At 36.4% G+C, this 23,295-nt stretch overlaps 1 protein-coding gene across 6 annotated transcripts in view; it reads left to right on the top strand.

The window, feature by feature from the left end:
- Positions 1-2,003: 2,003 nt before the first annotated feature.
- The window catches only part of SYDE2 (synapse defective Rho GTPase homolog 2), a 40,763-nt gene continuing 19,471 nt past the window's right edge, over positions 2,004-23,295 (top strand). For 4 of the 6 annotated variants that reach the window (XM_059925354.1, XM_059925345.1, XM_059925374.1 and 1 more), the window contains exons 1-3: positions 2,061-3,413; positions 12,713-13,408; positions 18,737-19,839. In XM_059925354.1, the coding sequence (XP_059781337.1) occupies positions 2,132-3,413; positions 12,713-13,408; positions 18,737-19,839 (3,081 nt within the window). In that variant the 5' untranslated portion in view covers positions 2,061-2,131. Of the gene's footprint in view, positions 3,414-12,712; positions 13,409-18,736; positions 19,840-23,295 lie in introns of all 6 variants that reach the window. The other 2 variants (XM_059925336.1, XM_059925381.1) reach the window with 2 other exon arrangements.

The raw sequence follows: 23,295 nt of genomic DNA, 5'->3' as shown, positions 1-23,295 counted from the left end.
GCTTATATTTTTCTATTCATTTTAACATAGATATGCAACTTATGGTATTCTTAACAACTGTGTTAACTACAAAGAATAAAAAGATTTTGCAACCAAGAGTTGGAATGGAAACAATTTCTGAGATAGAGATCAAATTGTGTTTATAGACACCATTGGCAGCTTTATCATCAGTCATTTCCTGTGGGAATATTTCACTGGGACATAATTTTATGCCTTGACTATTCATTAAATAGCTTTGGTTCCACAGAATAAAAATAGTGTAGAACTATAAATAGTAATGTATGCAAATTGTAGTGTAACATTTCACTGTATTTTCCTAGATGAGAATTAAGATTATTTAACAAAGTGTGTTCTTACACATCACTGAAAGAATTTTAAAACAACACTAATAGAGTATGGTCTAGTGGAGAGTCAGGCAATAGACTGGAAATTAAAGTCATTTGCTTCCTTCAAATTAAAGTTGACATTAGTGTTAAAATATTTATTCATCATGTACAGTGTATAAGATGTTATACTCTATGAAGAATATAAAAGTCAAGTATAAGTAGTCTCTGCCCTCAAGGAGTTTATGAATTTTCTTGTACGGGAGATAGGGTGCACCTTGTAAAAAACAAAAAATAATAAACATACTTTGAGTGGGTACGAATAAAGTACTATTGGAGTTTGGAGGAAGAGAGATCATGTCCATGTGGAAGATCAGAGACAACTTCATGAAGAAGGCAGCTGAATGGAACCTTAAAGGATGGGTAAGATTTCTGCAAATAGAGATGCAGGTAAAATTATTCCAGGACGCAGAGACTAGGTACTAATAAAGGAAGTATAGACCAAAGCACATTTAGAGGCTGGAGCCTTTGACTGATTGATAGGAAAAAAAAAAAAAAAAAGGAACTTACATAGAGATATATCGTTGAAAATAGGGTCAGTTAAATTCACTTATGCAAGCATTTGTTTATTCAACAAATATTTCTTGAGTACTTACTAGGTGCAAGTACTGTGCTAGGAGTTAGTAGTACACTCGAGGTACTCAGACAAAGGTCCCTTCTAATACATAAGCGCTAAAAAGTTTAACTCTGAAATCAGATTGATTCTCATCAAACACAAACAGGTCCACTGCTCTGTGGCAACACAAGGTATTTTACAGCTGTTACACAGAACATGGAATTTAATGCTTTTGAGAGAGAGTTGGTATTTCCAAATAACATTGTTTCTCAATTTCAACCCAACTGTTTTTCAACCCAGTTTTAATTAAAACAAAGTGTTAGGTGATGGGGGAGGCTATATTTGCGCCTCCGTTTTACAAGTTTTGGTTTATGCCATAATTAATTTTGTGTTAGCATGCATTAACAGGAAGGAAGGCAGGAAGAAAGAAAAATAGACTTTAAAAAGAGACACCAGTGGTGATTTTTTGGACAAAAGGATTCTTCCTAATTGAAAAGGAATCTCTGCAAATTTCCTTTAAATAGCCAGCTCCCTGTACAAATTAAAATGATTCGGAACGTTTCTAGAACACACTGCACTAAGTGAGATACACCCGTACTCATACCTTATCCGTCAAAACAATCTTTTTCTCTCAAGCTAGGACTTGCACTATAGGACACGCCTCGTGCAGCGGTGGCAATGCGGAGGGTGGTGAAGGTGACTGAGTGGCAGCCAGGAGGGCACTTTCCCTTTCTCCGTCTCCCCAACCAGAACTTTGCAGCCTCCAGCCAGACTCACCTTCCCGCTCCTTCTTTTTCCCGCCTCGACTCTCTGCACCGCCCCCGACCCCCTCGGTGCGCTCTCTCTGCATCCCTCGGTCTTCCTTAGCTCTCACCCACCTCCTTTCCCTCTCACCCACCTCCCTCCCCCGCCCTCCGCCTTGCCTCGCCCGGCGCCCGCGGAGCGGCAGCCGGCGGCCCGCGCGCCCCGTTGCGGCCCGGGGCTCCGGGGCATGCGCTCTGCGACGCCGCCGCCCTCCCCCACCCGTCCCGCGGCAGAGTTATGCCAAGAATGTGAGGAGCCCGCGAGGGCCAGTGTAGGTCATGGGGAGCCGCCGCCGCCGCCGCCGCCGCCGCGAGCGCGGCTTTCTCCCGAGCGGTGCTCCGAGCTCTCCCCGCACCAGGGGCGAGCCTGGCTGCTGAGGCGGAGGGGGATGACGGACCCTTTGAGGAGGACGCTGTCCAGGCTCCGGGGGAGGCGGGGTCCTCGCGCCGCCGGGGGGCCCGGGCGCCGGGCGGCCGCAGCAGCCACCGTGGCGGCCTCTTCGGCTGCCGAGGGAGACGCCGGGGGTGCTCCGGACGGGTCCCTACGGGAGCGCGCCAGCGGAGCCCGGCCGAGCCTGGAGCGACCGCCGCCGTCGCCTCAGGCGTGGGGTCCTGAGGCGCGGGTCCCGGGAGGGCGGCCGGAGAGGTCGGGGGCGCTGGGGCCTCGGCCGCGCAGCGGGAAGGAGGCTGCACCCCCGGGCCGCGGGCTCACTCGCGCCTCTCTGCACGCTCCGCCGGGCTCCGAGGGCAGCGGAGAGGACGAGGAGGACGACGCCGACTACTACGAGAACCTGCCCGGCGGCTCCCAGCCCGCGCCGGAGCCTGAGGGGGCGGAGGCGGAGCGGTGGCCCCCGCCTCCCCCGGCCGCTGGCTCCTCCCCAGGGGCGGAGGGCGGCCGTCTGGAGACAGGCAGGCTGCAGACCCAGTTGCGAGAGGCCTATTATCTGCTGATCCAGGCCATGCACGACTTGCCCCCTGACTCGGGCAGGCGGCAGGGCGACCGGGGCAGGGCGGATTGCGGCTGCCCTGCGGGAGCCCGGGCTCCGGGCCAGCCGCCTTCCCCCTGCGGCGCGGCGGCCCGCCGAGCCTGCCCCCGAGACTGCGAGCGGGGAGGCGGCGGCCGCACTTGGCAGCAGGTGTCCCCGCCCCGGTCGCCTCCGAAGGAGTCGGGGGGAGGCCGCCTGCGGACTCCTCGGATGCTGCTGTCCTGCAGCAGAAGCCTCGACAGCCTCCGCGTGGGTGCCAAGCCGCCTCCCTTACAGCGGTGGCGGAGCGACAGCTGGATCAGGTGCGGCGCGCGCGGGGAACCGGACGAGCCCCCGCCACGTGGAGGCGGGATGGACGGCTGGAGCGGAGGCAGCTCCCGGGCCGCGGCGCCCTCGGGCCTCCGGACTCGCAGCTCCGAGGACCCCCGCCGCTCCTCAGGAAGCCGCGGCAAAGAAGACGGCCAGGAGGGGCTCCCCTTCCTCAAACCGCCCGCGGTGACAGTCAAGAAGCTGCAGAAGTGGATGTACAAAGGACGCCTGCTGTCCCTGGGAATGAAGGGTCGCGCTCGTAGGACACCCCCCGAAGTCACCCGAGCGCAGGCAACGTCTCCAAATCTGGGCGCTTTGAAAATGCGGGAAAGCCAAGTCGTCTCGGTGCCACCAGACCAAAGAATTACGCTGACAGGTAGGATACCTTGCAATCAAAATGTGTTTACCGACTGGGCTTCTGTCTTAAGAGCGAAGAAGAAGGTATGGTTTTGCAGACAGGTACGTGCCGGTGCCAAAGTGAGGTTCACGTCAGTGGCAGCCTAATGCCATTTCCAGGTTACCTAGTATAATGCCTTATCTCGGTTTTTGTTTGTTTGTTTGTTTGTTTTTTTAAGACAGTGGCATGAGGAACTTGGGGTTTTTGTTTTTTCTTCTCTAAGAACCAGTGTACGTAGTCTTAAGCGCAACAGTAAGTAAAGGTTAAGTTCACCACACGCTGCTTTTCAGTCGGCTTAAGAGTTGGGCGGTGCTGCCTTGACTTTTATTCTTTGTAGCTCTGGGCTAATCGTAGAAGTTTGTGGAGTTTGTGAATTTGATCCATGTTAGACTTTATGGGCTTCATAAACTGTCATTTTACTCATTACACCTCCCGGTCAGAAGCGTTTGTGTACACAGACAGACACACACAACCAAAACTCAAAACCAAACCAAACCGAAAAAACTATCATAGTAATACTTCTTTTTAGTCAGGTGGGATTTCAGGTTTCTTCTCTTCACCTTTCCCTCCCCTCCCCCTCCCCCATTAAAACATAGCAATGTAGGTAATCTTATTATTGTGGAAAATGAAGGGCACTTGGATTTTAATCAGAAGAAAAGTATGTCTTATGTACTTTTTAAGAAAGTGTAGGCATTTAAAGGAATTTGTAAAAAGTCTATTTGTCCTAATAATAGGATTTTACTCCCTATTTTGTATGTGTGTGATTTTTAGTTTTCACTGAAGGTTTAAGTTATCCATTCTAGAAATCTCTTATGTTGTAAGTAGTAAGAGAATTCTCTTGTGAAAGAAGTACCTTTAAACTGAGCCAAAAAGAACATGATCTTTTGGACTACACTTTTAAAGACTTTTAGTGAACATAATGACTTACATATCAGTAATACTTTAAAAAATATTAAATGCTGAAATGTAAAAGTATTCACAGTACTTGGCAGTTTCTCTGTTAAGAATTACAAATCCTACAGGACTAGGTTTGTACACATTAACTTTTTTAACCAATAAACACAAAACGGGGAGAAACAAAGTTCACAAAACTTTTTATTACACAATGAGGACAAATCAAATAATTCACTTCAAGTGTATACAAAACGAGAAGTTTTTTTGAATCTATAAATCTCTAACCCACACCTGTCAATTTCCCTCAAATTTATTCCATTCCACCTGAATAAAAAGATAGTAGAATGTAAATTTTTGTGAAGAGAGGTGTACTTCATGCTAAGTTCATATTAAAATATGCATTTCCAGTAGTAAAGTATTTGTAATCATTTATTACATTTTATTGCTATTATATCTTTATCTCCACTGATTTTGGTTCAGTTAACTCTTTGTAAGACAGTTAATTTTTAGCCATAACAAAAATCTGTATAAAACTTAAGTAAAATATGTATTACCCTTTTGTTGCAAAGGTTAGACATTACTATCTGATGGCTTTTAATGCCCTCAGTTGTTGTGTAAACATTGAAGTGTTTTAAAAGTAATAATAACTGTAGAAACTCTTAGGAATGAATTCATTGGTTTTTTCATTGAGAAACTAATTAAATGAAACCAATTTTAAAAGAAATTAAATGACACATTAGAATTATTATGTGATGGTATTTTAGATATTTTACAAGAAATCTAAACAAAAACTTACATAATCTCTGGTTTTAAAAACTTTCTCAGATGTTATTTCCTTTCAAATCATCAGTTCATCTTTTAGGAAAGATAAAAATAATTTGTGCAATGTTTATATATCTAGTATAGATTTGAAGAGTTAATTTTTTTAAAAACTGTTTTTTATGAAGGTTAGTTGAACTTATTAAAACCATTCTGAATACTTTATGGGGTTTTCATATCATCTTTATTACTTCCCTCCCCCCCCCATGGAGGTATGACAGCCGTTATTGAACAACAACAGCAAAAGCAAAGAAGGGGTTAAGTAGTTTTCCCAAGGTCACTTAAACTAGTATTTGGTTTATGTATACTAATATATAGATTCAAACTATTATGTGGAGTCAAACTCAGGTCTTTATGACTCCAAAACCCCTATTTATATAAGGTCAAAGGGACTCTAAATTTCTTTAGAGGTTTGATCTAATTAATTCTATTAAGTTGCTTGGACTGAGGAGATGGATGGAATTTCAACAAGGTTTAGAGGGGTAAGTAACTTCCTCAAAGTTGCAAAGAAGATGGGGGAATCCTAGAATAGGTTTAAAGTCTTTCTTTTAGTCAATTGCTTTATCCATCTTAAACCTTTACCTTTAAATGTTTAGTTCAAACTTGTTACTTGGATTCTACTTTTAATCATGTTTTCTAAAAAGTTAACTGGGCAGTCCCGATGAAGCAGTACATTCTTGGTTGTATAAAGATGTTAAATAGCTCAGAAGGGGACTTACCTGGTGGCGCAGTGGTTAAGAATCTGCCTGCCAATGCTGGGGACCCAGTTCCAGCCCTGGTCTGGGAAGATCTCACATGCTGCGGAGCAGCTAAGCCCGTGCACCACAACTACTGAGCCTGCGCTCTAGAGCCCACGAGCCACAACTACTGAGCCTGCGTACCACAATTACTGAAGCCCGCGCGCCTAGAGCCGGTGCTCCGCGACGAGAGACCACCGCAGTGAGAAGCCCGCGCACCGCAACAAAGAGTAGCCCCCGCTCGCCGCAACTAGAGAAAGCCCGCGCCAGCAACGAAGACCCAATGCAGCCAAAAATAAATATAAATAAATAAATAAATGTATTTAAAAAAATAGCTTAGAAGGTTTATATCACATTTTTCTGTACAATATTATTTGTGATGATGTTTTCTTTCAAAATAAAGTTATAGTTAGAATTTGTAACACAGAATAACTATATAAGGAGATAGAAATACCTAATCTACTTAGGTGTTTTGGAAATTTTTGAAGCCATATGACAAATGGAAGCCAAAATGATATTCTGTTTTGATTTCTGGCTCCTACTAAGAACCACTAAAACTTTTGATAGTATAATACTGCCAATGATTTGATGCAGTTGGGAATGTAGTGCTCACAGATTGACCAATTTGTTACTAATTGAGATGATTATTGAAGAAATCTAAAGTCATTACACACAGTAAATATTGTAAAGTTTCTTCAAGCCTTAAGGTTACAAAGGAATTTTAATCTATTTGCTGACTATACTTCATTATAAGTCTTTATAAGTAAGTTTTAATTAGCATATAGTACTCAGAAATAAATCGGAATGCACTGGGTTGAGCTATTTTGGCCTTTTACTGTTTTAAAAAATAATTAGCCTACTTTACTCTTCTTGCTCCGTGATCTGTGAAAGAAAAAAAATTGGGGCATGTAATATTCTGTTCAAAATCTTTAGACAGTTCTTTAAAAGTAGTATTAAATAGCTGGTATGATCTTGTGCATTATATCTTAAAGTGAAGTTGACACTGTTAATGCAGATTCCTATCTATTCCCTTCTCAAGTATTTGTAGCTTCAATTTCTTAACTTTATGAACTACATTATCTTTATGAACTACATTATCTTTATGAATTTTTCCAACAAATTCTTTTATGCATTAGCCCTTTCAAGACTGGTAACTATAGGCAAATACTTTTTGACTGTCTTCTAGCTCTAAATTCTTCTGTTAGAAATTCTGCCATCGTGGCCCCAGAAGCAAGTGAGTCAATTTTTTTGTTTTTGTTTTTTGTTTTGGGAAGAGTGCCATAAAACGTTGGAGTTGCTGGTGGCAGGAAAACATTGAGAGTTACAAATTCAGCAGAAAATAGTGTTGTGTTGATTTTTGAAAGTCCTACATTTCTAAGTGGTGTTTATGTTTTGAGAATCCTAAGGCTGTTTTCCAGACCTTTGCCACTCAAAGTGTGGTTGGCAGTTATAGAGCAGAACTTTTCAAACTTAATGTGCATATGAATTCTCTGAAAATCTTGTTAAAATAAAGATTTAATATGTATGGGGGTGGGACCTTGAGATTCTGCATTTTAACAAGCTCGCAGTGTAGATGCTGCTGTTTGGTACACGCTTTGAGTAGTAAGGTTCTAGAATTCTCAGTATCTCAATCACCTATCTTGATATATTTTAAAAAGTTTTGAAAAAGCATTCTACTTTATTCTGATACTTGATACTTAAACTAACCCCTATTAGAGCAAAGCACTTGAGCTCTTTCTGTTTCAGTTTTACGTGTATGAATTTATACTTACTACTTATATATGACAAGTTTAAGCAGATCCCTCCATATTAGTCTCATCTTGCACCAATAAAAGTGAGATTTTAGAATCTGCAAGAGAGAATGCCATATAGTGTAATGGCTAATAGAATAGAGATTCTGGGTTTCTGATCAAATCTACCACTTACCAGGCTTATGACCTTGGACAAATTACTCAGCTCTGCATAGCCTCAGTCCTCAGGTTGCTGTGATGATGAAAAAAGATAATCCATTTGGTACCATGCCTGGCGCTTAGCTGTTATCAAGAGAAAGGCAAGCAGGCTTTGTGAAAATATATTAGGATTCTGGATAGAGAGTGAAATGATCTGAAGTTGAGAAGGACTGCTTTAAGGAGCATTGGGAATTGAACTAGAGGACACCACTTTAGGAGCACTTATTTATTCTACTCATCTTTTCTTCTGTGCTTCTTTTCTCTTGTTCCTCTTCATTACTTGCAGGGAGCTGAAAAGAGTCTCAAAGTTTCCTTCTCTACTTTCCTGTCCCCAAAGCTAGCACACAGCTTTTTTCTTAAGAGTTTTTATTGCTAGTCACAAGGGAGGAAAAATAAAAGATAGAAAAATACCTTTTTTCTTTTCATTGTACCCCTCTCCTCATTTAGATTTATCTGGGAAAGATAAAGACATACACATAAACACACTCATATGTAAACCTAAGGCTTAAGTTTATTCTAGTAATTTCATTTGGGCTGCCAAGCTTGACTCTATAAGCAGGGCTGCTTTTATTTATTTAAGCTCAAATACATTGTTCATAAGAATGCTTTTATTTAGGATTTTTAAAGAGAAGTAAGCTAAAACAACAGTTTGATTTTGCAGTAGAATGTTTTAAATGATGAAAAGATGCTGTAGATACTGTACATTTTCAATGAAGGCTGCAATACATAATTTCCCAGAAAGTTTGCTGTTGATTTTGATCTGGGGCACTAGTTAAATGTTTAGTAATAGTAAATCATCTAGATTTATTATGAAATACGTAATAGTTGAGAACACAAAATTGGCTTGAGTAGTTCACCACTATGTAAATATTTTTCTGAGTGAAAAACTTTTAATTGCCACTTCCGCATTCTCTTACAGATTTTCAAGGAAAATGACTTTAATTAGAGTCTGATAGTTATACCATAACGTGTATAGTTGCAAGAGAATAAAGACTTTTTTGCCTTGCAACTTTGCACCCTTATTTTTATATCTTTTTTACTTGTGTCTTCTTTCAACATACAAATATATAAATGTCAAAATATATATATACACACACACATATATATATAAAATTTGAAGCTAAAGGTAACTTTTACATTTATACCAGTAAGGTTTAACATTAATTTTAGCATAAATGGGGAGTGAAGGGAAGATGGTAAATAGCTTTCCATTTCTGTGTAACTTATATTCATATGCATCCATTTAATTAACTGAGATAAATATGAAATGCTTTAAGTTATATATAAATAATTGCCCAAGTAAAATTTTCTGCCTTGAATAATGTGTTGCTTATATTCAGTTTTAATAACGGAATAAATTTGGCTTTTATCAGAACGTATAATAATGTACCTATTTATCTCTAAATTTAAACTTCAGCATTATGTGTTTTTAAATATTCAGCAATACCAAGCAGACTGTTTCATCTCAAGTTTATGTAGTTTGTAGTTTCATGAAAAATAGTTGTAGTGTGTCTCACGATGTAATTATTCCTTTTAATATTACATATTCATTACATATCAATAGATGTATCAATTGGTTTAAATATGGGATACTGGTAGCTTTATTTTTCTCATTGTAGTTCCTTGGAATATAGTACAAGTAGAAGCATGTTTATTTCATTTACAATGTACATCAAAAAACTCTGAAAAGACTCAAAATAATGTGTCTATATAAAATTTTGGATGTTTTGAGAGACATCTGAGAAAAAGATAAAATAGATATGGCTCATATCCATTGTGAGTTGTATAATTTTGTAGTTTTTTGCTTTAAATTTATAATTATGTCAAAACTGCATGTAATATCCTGTGAAGGTCTGAAATGCTGTTAAATACTATAGGATTTGACCTTAAGTGTGAAATAGATCTTAGATTTTAGTGCACTCAGCAAAAGGTTGTGGTCACTAAAAACTCTGAAGTTCCAAGCGATTCCTGAGTATGTGTTGACTTTCAGTTCTTAATTTTTTTTTTATTGAAGTATAGTTGATTTACAATGTTGTGTTAGTTTCAGGTGTATAGCAAAGTAATTCAGATATAAATATATATATATATACACACACATACTCTTTTTCAGATTCTTTTCCATTATAGGTTATTACAAGATATTGAATATAGTTATATAGTAGGTCCTTTTTTAAAAAAAAAATGTCTATAATCAGTTTACTTTTTTTGTTGTTGTAGAAGTATAGTTGATTTACAATGTTGTATTACTTTCAGGTATACAGCACAGAGATTCAGTTTCATATATATATATATATATTCTTTTTTCAGATTCTTTTCCCTTATAGGTTATTACAAAATATTAACTATAGTTCCCTGTGTTATACCGTAGGTCCTTGTTTGTCTATTTTATACATAGTCATGTATGTCTGTTAATTGCAAACTCCTAATTTATTCCCCCCCCCTTTCCCCTTTGGTAATCATAAGTTTGTTTTCTGTGTCTGTGAGTCTGTTTCTGTTTTAGAAATAAGTTCATTTGTATCTTTTTTTAGATTCCACATACAAGTGATATCGAATGATATTTGTCTTTGTCAGACTTACTTCACTTAGTATGATAATCTCTAGATCCATCCATGTTGCTGCAAATGGCATTATTTCATTCTTTTTTATGGCTAAGTAATATTCTATTATATATATATACATATATACATATGTATATATACATACACCACATCTTCTTTATCCATTCATCTGTCAATGGACACTTAGGTTGCTTCCATATCTTGGCTATTGTAAATAGTGCTGCTATGAACATTGGGGTGCAGGTGTCTTTTTGAATTAGAGTTTTTGCCTTTTCTGGATATATGTCCAGATCAGTTCTTAATTTTAAGTGTAAAGAAGACGGAACCATAGAAAGATCTTGAATCTTCAGGTTTCATTAGTTAAATTAAATCAAATCAATTCAAGATATTTATTGACTATCTGTTACACGTTTGCAGGTTAAATCCTGGAGAGTGGAGGTGGGTATCCTTTAGTTAGTAGACCAGGTGTACTCCTACAAACTTTGGAGTCAGAAGAGTTTGTTTTGAGTGCTGCCTCTTCCATTTACCCACAGGTGATCTCAGGCAAGTTACTTGACTTTTCTGAGTAGTTTTCTAAGTATTTCAAACATTATCTTACTTAATCCCAAGAGCCACCCTATAAAGTTAACTTGATGGATATTATCATAATGCTCAGAGAGAGACACCTACTTCCCTACTTTTAGTGGGTAGCATGGTGTAGGGGAGACAGGTGAGAGCAAGGATTTTAAGGTTAGACACGCTTAAATTTGAATTCTATGGCTAGCACCTTGGCCATATTCCACATATGTTTGAGGCTCATGGAAATAATCCTACCTGTCTCAGAATTGTTGTGGAGGTTAAAGGAGGTTAAGGGCTTTCTTACTGCTTTATCTCTTGTTCCTGCCACATAATAGGCACTCAATAAATATTTCTTGAGTAAATAAATATCTGGCATAGTAGACATTCATGAGAGATTCCTTCCCTTCTTATTCTTAGTCTATTCCTCTATTCCTGCCTGCCTCTGGAACTATTGAACTTGAAACCCAGTTTGTGTTTAAGGTTTTGTTTTGTTTTTAAATTAATCTGCTTGATTAGGTATTTAGGGTTATAAAAAGGAAAAATTTACATTTTTTTTTTCAAATTTACATTTTTAAATGATTTTTTTTCAGTAGAAGGGAGATCCCTGAAAACCTTGAGTATGCATGAACCTAATTTTTTGGTTGTTATTAAGCTCCTCAGAGTTTAATGTGTTTTTATCACTCTCTGTTACTGGACTATTATATTTTACTTGCTGTAATACTAAAATGAATCAACCAAATACACACTCAAAGTAGCATAGACCATGATTTACAAACCTGACATGATCTTAAAATTAGAAATGTGGTTTTGTTTTAATTATCTATGTGTAGTGAATTAGTTTATGATATATATTTATTTAGCTTATTGACTGTCATTGAAGCCGGCTTTATGTAACTCTTTGGAAGTGCAAAAAAATTTTCCCCTTTATATGGAATTAATGTTACATATACATTTTTAGAGTCTTATCCCATTATATTAATACATACACATATCTAAGTATTTGACATCCTCCGCTGGGCTATGAATTCCCTAAGAGCAGGGGCTATTTTGTTCATTCTTGTATTCTTGCTGCTTAAGTTTGTGTCTGTCAATAATATAGCTGTGTTGTGCTTATTGTGAGACAGGATACCTGGTCCTAATCAAGGGCCTCCTTAGGGACTTTTATTTTTATTTTTGCCCTAGATATTTAGAACTTAAATTCTGCATAAGTTGCTTCTGCACTGTATGGTTGGGAAACAGATGTTATTTTGAATTTTTAATAATCAGTAAGATATTCAGTAATAAGTAAGGCACAATTGTTTTGAAAGATTTATTCAAAGTTAATCTTTGTATGAAAAGGTAGTAATCTTACTTGTGTTTTCCAAAGTCCTTGTAGCAGTGAGTTTAAAATTACCCAAATATTAATGAAAGGCATACTGTGTATAAAGCATTCTATACAAGCTTTTTATAAAGCATGTTTTGCTTAGGGTAAAGCTTTTTTTAGCCCTATGATATTTATAAAGGCAGTCTCAGAGTTTGTTTATCCTTTTTCTTAGAATTCTTATGATACCTATACTAGCAGTCTGATATCTAAATAATAGAAATCATGTTTAGGTGGAAAATCCAAAATTTTTCTTGTTCAATTTTAGTCTCTGAATGTGATTAATATTACTTTTCTTTCTTTTTATCTTTTTAAAAATCGTATTTTAATAACTGGTCTTAAGTGACATGCCTTTCTTGGTATGCCAGGCATTATATTCTGCCTTCTTTTTTCTTTGAAACAGACTTATTTGAAAATGTCTATGAGTCTTCAATGAAGAGAAGAGAACTTGAAGATCTGAAGGATAATATTGGCTTCAGGGGTCATAAGCCACTTAATAGCATCACTGTGTCAAAGAAACGCAATTGGCTATATCAGAGTACTCTGAGATCTTTTAATTTGGAAGAAGAAAATAAGAAATGCCAAGATATAAGTCATTTATCCATCTCACCCGTTTCTCTACCTAAACTGCAGCTGTCACGACCTTTCCTCAAATCATCTGAAGAATATTGTACATATATGGTGTGTAATGCTACAAATTCTTCATTATCAAGAAACTGTTCATTAGACTTTAATGAGGAAAATGATGCAGATGATGAAGGAGAAATATGGTACAACCCCATTCCTGAAGATGATGACTTTGGTATATCAAATGCCTTGAGTTTTGGGGAGGCAGACTCTGCTGTTCTGAAGTTTCCTGATGTCGGTTTGAGAGTATTATCTGGTAGTGACCTAATGAAAGGAGAGCAGCACACTGAAGACTTGCTGTGCTCTTCTGAACACACAGGCGATGTTCAGACCACACAGTCAAATGAAATAAATCCTATAGATTCCACCTATTCCACAGAGTTTGTGCAGCAGTACAAGCAAAAGCATGGACACAAGACACAAGAAGGTATAATAGTAGAGGAGAGTCCCATGTTGAGATCTCCTTTTGCAGGTAAAGATGATCATATATCTCCCTTTTCTTCTTCCATTTTTCAATTCTTTGGTAGTATCTAAAACTAAATATAGATGTCTATTGTAGCTATGTACTTTTCCTTACAAAGTGAGTATATTTTCATGAAAATAAAGAAAACTGAAAAAGGTTTATAAACATTTTTATGTACATGGTTAATTATTCCTATTACAGACTTGGTTTTATAAGGGGTGAAGGAGCTGGGGTAGTCCTACACCAACTTTTAGTGTGTATGGTGTGGTTTTAGTATGTCTATCCTTTGAGGCAGTAATTACTTTTCTCTTAGTTGACAGAATGGAGTCACAGGGACTGGAAGAGATATATTCTTCATGTATGTCTTGTTTTGCTTCATTCATGTATTCATTCATTCATTCACACCTGGTCTGGCCACAGATGAAAAATTGTGTATTCGGTATACTAGCAGTCATTAGTTTTCACTTTTCTGCCTACATTTCTTCAGAAACAAAGGAAAGGAAGAAGAGAAAAAGAAAGGAGAGGTAGAAGTATAGATCTTGCAAATAGGTGCTACAATAGATATGGAACCCAGAAAGGAAATAATTGAAGTTTGATATGTATTAGGTTGAACCATATGAAACTGCCAATATTTAACAGTTTTTGGTCTGAAAACAAAAACAAAAACAAAAACCTGGCATTTCATATAGTTCAACCTAATGGTGTTATTTTCCCTTGATTGCCTTGATTTCTGGTGTGCTTCTTTTTAAATTTAGTCCCAGACGCACTGCCTAGGAAACAGAGCATAAACACTTTTAGTTGCAATTATTAAATGTTGAATAGAAAGCAGTTCTATATAATATCGAGTCATTTTAATTTATAAAAGTTCAAATGATACAGAGTAGTCGAAGATGTGGGGTATAGCAGATGCTGTTAGTACTTGTCCGTATCCCTTGGGTTTTATTACTTATTTAAATGGAGGCGGCCTACTTCCAAAAATCCGTATCTGCATCTCTACTTGAGGACTCCTTCCGAAGTGTTAGGGAGTCTCCTGCAGGACATCCTGGGAGTGCCCCTCAGCTAGTGACTGACAGGAGTTGGTATAGGCCTACCCCAGCTCCCTCCACACTTGAGTGGGATAATTCTATATTGTTTCCCAGAGTTTTCTCATGAAGTTAAGCTCCAGGTGCCCATAGTGGTAGCAGGCTTGATAATTCACCTTGAATTTTCTCCTGAATTTTCTCAGTTTCTTGCTGATCTTTTTTGTACTTTACAAATAATCTACTTGCATTTGGATCCTTCTCTCAGGGGTATGAGGAGAAGGAGTAAATGTTATATTGATAAGAAAAAAAGTGAGTTAAAAAACAGTGTGAACTGTATGATGTCAATTTTGAAAGAAACAATGAAAAGCTGTCCTGGAACTGTTAATGCTTGACCCACCCCTATCCCCTGGTGTTGGGATTAAAATTGTGTGTGTGCATTTCTAATTGTAGACTTATTTTCCAGAGCGAATGTGTGTTTCTTTTGTAGTATGGATGGGAAGAGGAATAAATAGTCTATAAAATAATAGTTTGGAACAGAGGTTGTGATCAGGATGGAGTGATGAGGAAGGCTTGCAGGAGTAGGGCAGACAGATAGTGATGGGTCTGGAATGGTACAGAAAAGGCAAGAGGGCATAAGTATAAGAGTAACATTAGAGAGCCAGTGTGTGTAAAGTGATATACACTTTAAGTACTGTCTTTAAACTTTATTATTTTATGTTTGTGGCAAATTGTGAATCTGTAAAGACTGACAGACATTACCAAAAAAACAAAAAACAAAAAACCACCGAAATTTGAAAGTACAGTAGGGCTGCCAATTATGTCTCCTTTCTTACTGTTATTCTTCTCTTAAGTATATTATTACAACAAGCACGTTCCTAAGTTGACCAAAGGAAGTATTTGGACAATTCGTTTATATGTCATCTTTTTTTTGCTTTAGTTTGATCAGAAAGGTTATTTACCTAAAGTGATATGTTTTCTTTAGCAACATTGGCAGAAATCTGTTGAGAAATAGGCAAAGAGAATGGTTGAATTTCAAAATAATTTTTTGATTAAGAAATAGGAAAGTTTAAGTATTTTTAATATGAATGACAATTTTATGATCATCCTAACACAATTGTGACTTGTTTTTTGCCTGTTAACTTCTGGATGTATATATATGTATCTTTTACCTAGTTGCTGACATAGTGGACTATTTTTGGTTTTTGCTAATTTCACTTGCTATCTATATTTTGTATTGTCACATGTAGATTAATGTTATGATTGTTTCCCTATTTTTATAGTATTTAATTGAGTTGATGTGCCCTAATCTGTTTGACTGGTTCCTTAATATTGGGTGTTAATAGAATCTTTCCACTACTGTTGCAGTGATCTTTATCATGATCTATTTTGCTTCATTAGGATCGATTACTAGTATCTTTACTTGGTCTTTTTAGCTGGTAACTATTATAGGTAATTTCTATATTGTATTTCCTGAAAGGTTTACCAATTTATAGGCAATTAACAATTGGTTAATTCATTTATTCAATAAACACTGAGTTCCTGCTATGTGCCAGTTACTGTTCTAGATGCTGAAGGAGTGTGCCAGTTTCAATTGATTCTAACCTGGTGCATAAATTTATATTTAAAGATTTTCATTTTATGCTTTCCCCTTACAAGCTATAGCTAATCTGTGATTTGGTTAGTATAATTTTGGTTTAATTTTAAGTGATTGTTCAAATTGGTCATATTTCAGCTCTTGGATTTTATAAAAACAAAGCATTTTTTAAAAATAAATTCAGTCTTGTCTGAAGTAGAAATGGCTAACAAAGGCAGTATTTCATTTTAATAATTAGGTAAGGACTTCAGTAGGAAATATTTAATGCATAATATGTAAAAAAAGTCAGTATGTTAGATTAACTCTTTATTGATTTAATAAAACCTAGAGCAATTTCATATACTGGGTAGGTTTTTTAGGCCATGACAAAATAGATTGTAGACTACAGCAGGACCCTGACTACTATAGAATGTTTTAGACCAGGAAACCAGTAGAACTGTACTACAATTTACAGTACAAGGGAATGCTTTGTCTAGTTTATCAAACACTCCATTTTTTATTAGTTGCTTACCAGAAAAGCCCAGCAGGCATACTTAAAATAGTCCTTTCTCTATAAAGAAACTACTTTGTCAATAGGACACATTGAAGGGTGGAGGGAGAATACTATATTAATACTTTAAAGAAAGGTCATTTAATCTACTGATTTTTGAAATGAATAAACACTTTTTTCTCATTTTAATTGTCTAATGTAGTATTACATAGAGTCGCCTCTGATATTAGGGTCATTAAGGATCTTTATAAGGAATAATTAGATAAAGTATGAAAAATTAATTTAAATTTTAAATATTGGGATAATACTAACAGATTTTTAGAAGTTATTTTCACTTTGTTCTATTAATTTGAAAACTTACTAGGAACAGGTTCAGATTTTTAAATGAAATTGATTAGTCTTTACATTCTTGTTTTGGGGGGGGAATTGAAAGTTTAAGGTTAAATGGAATACTTTAACTTCTTAATAATAGTTGAGAAAAGGTATTTGAAAATCAGCTTGATGTATATGTATGGACAGAAAAATGTTTAAAAGGATGGAGAGACAGAAAGCGTAGTATTTTAAAGCATAGATTCTGAAAGCCTGTGTTTAGGTTTGAGTCCTGATTCTTCCACTTACCAGCTTTGTGATCTTAGACAAATTAGCTCATGCATGAGGTTCGTTACCTGGAGAATGGGGTGGTAATGGTATCTTAACTCTTAAGGTTATTATGAGAGTTAAATGAGGGTCTGCTCTTACTAATTATTAAATTAATTTTTCACACTTTGTCTAACTCAGTAAATGTTGGCTGGTATTATTTTTAATAATAATTAAATATTAATAATTTAATAATAACAATAGAAACTACTTTTAATATTATTTTCACCACAATATTTAGCATGATTAATCTCCTGGCAGTGCGGTTTTACAATGGTTAATCTCTTGGCAATGTGGGCTATTATTTACTTTATTTGTACTTTTCTGAATTTTTAAAAAAGTTTTTATTGTAAACCTGAATAATTTTGACATTTAGGAAAAAATAAAACTATTTTTGTGTGGAGAAGAATTCGAAAGAATTTTAACACTTTACTCTTTATGAAAATTGAAAATTATGAGAAAACATATTTTATCTTTGTACTGTCATTTAATATATTAAAATTGCAAAGAAAGACCCTAATTTAGCTTTTGAAGTTCTACGAAATTATTGCATACAGATAATACAAGAAAGAAAATGTCTATACCGTTTTAAAAATTATTCAGTTAGGTTTATGATATTCATTATTCAGTTATTCTTGATTAACTAGAGTTCATTCTATATAATCTTTGGTGATATGTTCTAATAGAATTTTAGAACAAGAAGGGGCTCTTTTTTTTTTTTTTTTTAAGAGCTCCTGACTTATTTATTTATTTATTTATATTGCTGTGTTAGGTCTTTGTTTCTGTGCGAGGGTTTTCTCTAGTTGTGGCAAGTGGGGCTCACTCTTCATCGCGTTGCGCGGGCCTTTCACTGTCGCGGCCTCTCTTGTTGCGGAGCACAGGCTCCAGACGTGCAGGCTCAGTAATTGTGGCTCACGGGCCTAGTTGCTCCGCAGCATGTGGGATCCTCCCAGACCAGGGCTCGAACCCGTGTCCCCTGCATTGGCAGGCAGATTCTCAACCACTGCGCCACCAGGGAAGCCCAAGAAGGGGCTCTTGGTTGTCAAATTAAACACTTGTTTGGTTTTTAACTTTTTTTTTTAACCAGGAATGCTATGTGATGAAATTTAGTTTTTAGAGAATTGTAAATATAGAGGAATCATTCTTATATTAAGTAGAATTTATAAATAAACATTAAAATAGGAAACATGTTGAAATTAATGTTTTAATTTGTTAAAATGAACATATTAAAATAGGAAGCTTTCCTAGTTTTCTCTGATATCTGCTGTTTACAGTTATAAATACATACTCACTGAAGTATATTGCAGTGGGAAAGATTTAAAAGGAACCTATATTACCTTTCCTCCAAAGCGTCAGAATAGAAGGGCAGATGGAGAGAGAATTGTTTCTTTCCACCATGAGCCATTTGTAGATCTTGATATTCTGCTTGAACATGGTAATGGAGATTCATCTAAACTTTTGACTAAATCTCACCCTTAAGATGAGACAGGGAAGAATTTCTGTCCGTGTGAGAGCTTGTTAAGTTGGTGTTTTATAAAGTAAAAATAAAAGTAGGAATCAAAACATTTCACCTTATAATGTCTTTTATTTTCAAGGTCCTGGGATAGTAGCTGCTACAAATAAGCCTGATTTGGGAGTTACAGAACCATCTTCTACAAGCCCTAGCCCTGTGAAAAAAGGCAGTTCAATTCATTGGTCTTTCCCGGATAAAATAAAATCTCCACGAACTGTGAGGAAACTTTCCATGAAAATGAAAAGGTTGCCAGAATTTAGCCGGAAACTGAGTGTTAAAGGAACCTTGAATTATGGAAACAGTCCAGATAATACTCCTTCCTTGTCTAAATGTAACTGTCAAGAAATTCATCATGCTGTTATTCTACCTTCTGGGAACACAACCACAGCTGCTAAGAGGAATGTTATAAGCCGGTACCATCTTGATACTAGTGTGTCTTCTCAGCACAGCTACCAGAAGAAAACCTCTGTGAGTTCTAAGTATTCCTGCAAAAGTGGTTACCTCAGTGATGGAGATTCTCCTGAACTTATAGCTAAATCTAGCAAACATGGATGTGAAAACAAATTTGCAAAAGGAAAAGAAATAATTCCAAATAGTTGCAGCAAGAATGAAATAGACATTGATGCTTTTAGACATTATAGCTTTTCTGATCAACCTAAGTGTTCTCAGTACATGTCTGGGCTCATGAGTGTGCATTTGTATGGTGCTGAGGATTTAAAACCACCTCGGATAGATTCAAAAGATGTCTTTTGTGCAATTCAGGTAGATTCAGTAAACAAAGCCAGAACAGCTTTGCTCACATGTCGGACAACGTTTTTAGACATGGATCACACTTTCAACATAGAAATTGAAAATGCACAGCATTTGAAATTAGTAGTATTCAGTTGGGAACCCACGCCAAGAAAAAATCGAGTGTGTTGTCATGGAACTGTTGTTCTTCCCACCTTATTCAGAGTGACAAAGACACATCAGTTGGCTGTCAAACTTGAACCTAGAGGTCTTATTTATGTGAAAGTGACTCTTTTGGAACAGTGGGAGAATTCACTTCATGGACTAGATATAAATCGAGAACCAGTAATATTTGGTGTTGATATTCGAGAAGTTGTAGAGAAAGAAAATATAGGCTTGATGGTACCACTCCTGATTCAGAAATGTATTATGGAAATTGAAAAGAGAGGCTGTCAGGTATTATTTTATTGTGTTTCTCTACTGCCCCCTTATCTATCTATTTGAGTAATAATTAAATTTATTTATAGTAAGTCTTGGGGGAAGGAGTTCAAGGTAAGTTAAAAAAAATCCAATTTAGACTTTTTCTCATTCCGATTCTTTATTTTTATTCCATTACTGTTTAGGATGTAATTTATGCCTTAACCTATGTTGTCAGTGATTGAAAGCATGCTAGATGGTTCCATAATTTATGTTGTGATGCAGAGCTGCATGGTGTTATACCTAGAGATGAAGATTGCTTTACAATGGCATTCCTAGGAAAAGCCAGAGCTGATAACATAGGCTAAGCCTAATTCATTTAAGGAATGTTTCTGAATGGTTTGACGTTCTTTTGGTAGAGAGTTCGACAGTGAATATTATAACCCTGTTTCACTCCTAAAATTAACTCCCTGCCCTTATTCCCTGTTCTCCCTCAGTTCCACTCTTTGGAAAGCATAAGCTTATCCATGTCTTCCCTTTGGGATAGCATGGAGGATAAGGAGAGGTCCTACTAATAAAAGCACATCTCATTCTCTTTTCCTTTTAAAGAAGGTAAAAGCAGTTCATTAGAACAAACAAAAAACCTGGTGTTATTTGTAACAAGATATGTAAATGTTAACCAGTTAGTAGACCTTATCTTTATTTTCATTTATACATGTAGACTATGACAATGAGAAACAGTGTATCACTGAGGATATTAATCTGAGGTATAAGTAATTATTTATACTAATTTTTTGCAATACAAAATAAGCCTAAGCATCATTACGTTCTGAAGTATTTTGCTTTAGTGCTATCGAATTTATAACATTGATTAAAAAATATCGAGGATAAATACCACAAAATCTGAATTATGATTTCTTTATAAAAATGTAGAAGCAAACGTAAACTTAACCTACCTTGAATTTAACATGGAAATGATAGAAATTGCATAAGTTAGTGGAGTTTTATATAAAGGTACAAGAGACTTGGATTCTGGTTTCTCATCCATTATTGGCTGTGTGATATTGGGCAAGTCACTTAATCTCTGTGGGTCTTTTTTGCTTATATTAAATGAAAATAGATGCAGTAGCTTCCTGAAGCTGAGAGGTAGGACATTTGAATTTTTGAAACCTCTTTTCAGATATGTGATTCCATCAAGTCAAGTTTACGTTGTCTGGGTGGAAGTGAGGTCTTTAGTTTCCAATCCAACTTTTGGTCCAGTTACTTTTTTCTTAAGGTCCTCTGTTTTTCCTGGATTTTTTTTTTCCACGCAGCATGTAGGGAGGCCAGAGATTAGGCAGACTTTAAAGCTAATTATTTAAAAAGAAACTTTTACAATTGTATATTAAAATAAGTAACTCAAATAGCGCTGTACTTTTACAGTCTATTTTCTGAAAATATTTTATAAAGAGCAAGTATATAAGACCGTAATAACTGATTTTAAATGCCAAGAAAATATTTTTAGCAATGCTTTTTATTTCTATACTTAAAGTTTAGAAAGATTTATTTTAATAAAGAATTATTTCCTGTGAAATAAAAAGTAAAAAAATTTTACAGTTGTATGTTTGGAGCTGTACTTTTTCAACACCTTTTCTTGTTTTGTCCCTTTTGCTTCTCACTGTTGCACCCCAACACACACACAGAAAGAGGCTGATTGTGCCTGCAGTTTACAGAGCGGCATACTGCTTAAATTTTGTTTACCTCTCTAGTCAGTAATTACTCTTGTTTTTTTACAATGAACATCAGGTTTTGATAGTCAAACAAAAAATCTTTTGTGATATCTTCGAAATACTTTGAAGGCTACTACCACCTATCTTCTGCTTCCAATGGGAAAAATTAGTCTAGAAATCATCCTCATGGTCCATCTGGTTCAGATTCTGTCCTCAATAGAGGCATCAAGCATGTACTTCAAGTGTTTGATTCAAGAAGTCAGCCTCTGAAGGTAGGGATATATCCTAAAATATCCCTTCCTGACATATCTATATTAGCTCTTCCTTCTTTTATTCACCTTTAAAACTACATTTGTAATTGCAGCTTTTGGTATAACATGTTCCATTAATTTATTATTTGCTATTGAAGTATTGCTTTCTTTAATTTGTTCTAGGTTCATCTCTTTCTCAAGTTTAAGAGGATACATCCTTATGAGATTTTGTGACACTTAAGTGTGCTTACACCAGAAGGGCTGTACTCAAGTTAGTTTCTTCTCATGTGGTAGCATTTCCTTTGATCCTGTTTAATATTTTAGTTTCATTGTCTGGATCATCTACCGTTCTACTTTTCTTTCTTGTGATGATGTGAATGTACCATGAATGTGGATAAGAACAGGAAATTTGAATTTTCTTTCCAGTACCTTCCTCAATTTCCCATATCATGTTGATTCTTTTGAATGCAGCAGCACCTTGAATTACCTTCTCTTAGAAATAGTTGTAGGTTCTTTATTATCTTTCAATTAATACTTAATGCTTGTCATCGCAAGTATTTTGGATAACATTTCCATGTATCCATTACTGACGCTTTCCTATATTGAGACCCACTTTCTGTAGTGTATTCTATCAGTTATTTAAAAACTCAGAAGAGGTTGTCATAAGTAAACCGGGAAATTTCATTTGCATTCTTCCTCTAGATCATTTTTAACATTTTAAAGTGATTCCTAGTTCAAATCCTTGGGGATTGCACTGTGTGTTTTCACTTTATTTCTGTCTTGAAATAATTTCTTTATCTGTAACTTCTTTCAATTCAAGGTGATTAAACTTCCTAAATAGTCTTTGGTGTGGAAGTATGGGTGACAACCGCTTTCCTCAATTTTCTTGAAGGTTTATCCTTTTAAAAAACTCCAATTGCTTAATCAGGCATATTTTCTCTTTAAGATACCATGTTGACTTCCTCTTAGTGAATTTATACTGAACTAACAGTGTTTAAAAAACAAATCTTTTTAATGTAGGTTGAGGGGAGAGTGAGTGGTATCTTTGCATCTTATATACATTTTGAACTAGAAGTTTTATTTTACCTTTAATATACTATTTTAATTGAATTTCCTTCATTGCTTTATAATCAATTAATTTGATAAGCTAAAAAATCCTAGATTTATTTTTATTTCTTCCTCAGAAACATTTTTTTTTTTTTTTAAAGATAACTTTACACAAATAGTATACTGGAACCTTATTTCAAAAATATACTTTTTTTGAATAAATAAACCGAGTTTTAAAGAGATTAAGTACCTTGCTCAAATTCACCAAGCAAGGAGTGATAGTGTGGGGCTTTATGAATCCAAAACCCTAGTTTAACTGCTGTGCTGTATTACTTCAGTCTAGAGCAAAAGATGTGAAAGGGCACCATCTTGGGGCATGGAGATATTGTTTGAGCATATAAAACTAAAGAGTAGGGATTGTATCTTTGCTTAAGATATGATAGCCAGCATTACAGAAATCACAGTATATTGTTCAAATTTAAAGGAAA

The sequence above is a fragment of the Balaenoptera ricei genome, chromosome 1 (genome assembly GCF_028023285.1).
Source record: "Balaenoptera ricei isolate mBalRic1 chromosome 1, mBalRic1.hap2, whole genome shotgun sequence".
In the NCBI taxonomy this organism is placed as follows: domain Eukaryota; kingdom Metazoa; phylum Chordata; class Mammalia; order Artiodactyla; family Balaenopteridae; genus Balaenoptera; species Balaenoptera ricei.
This window is presented reverse-complemented; position numbering and strand designations above follow the sequence as displayed.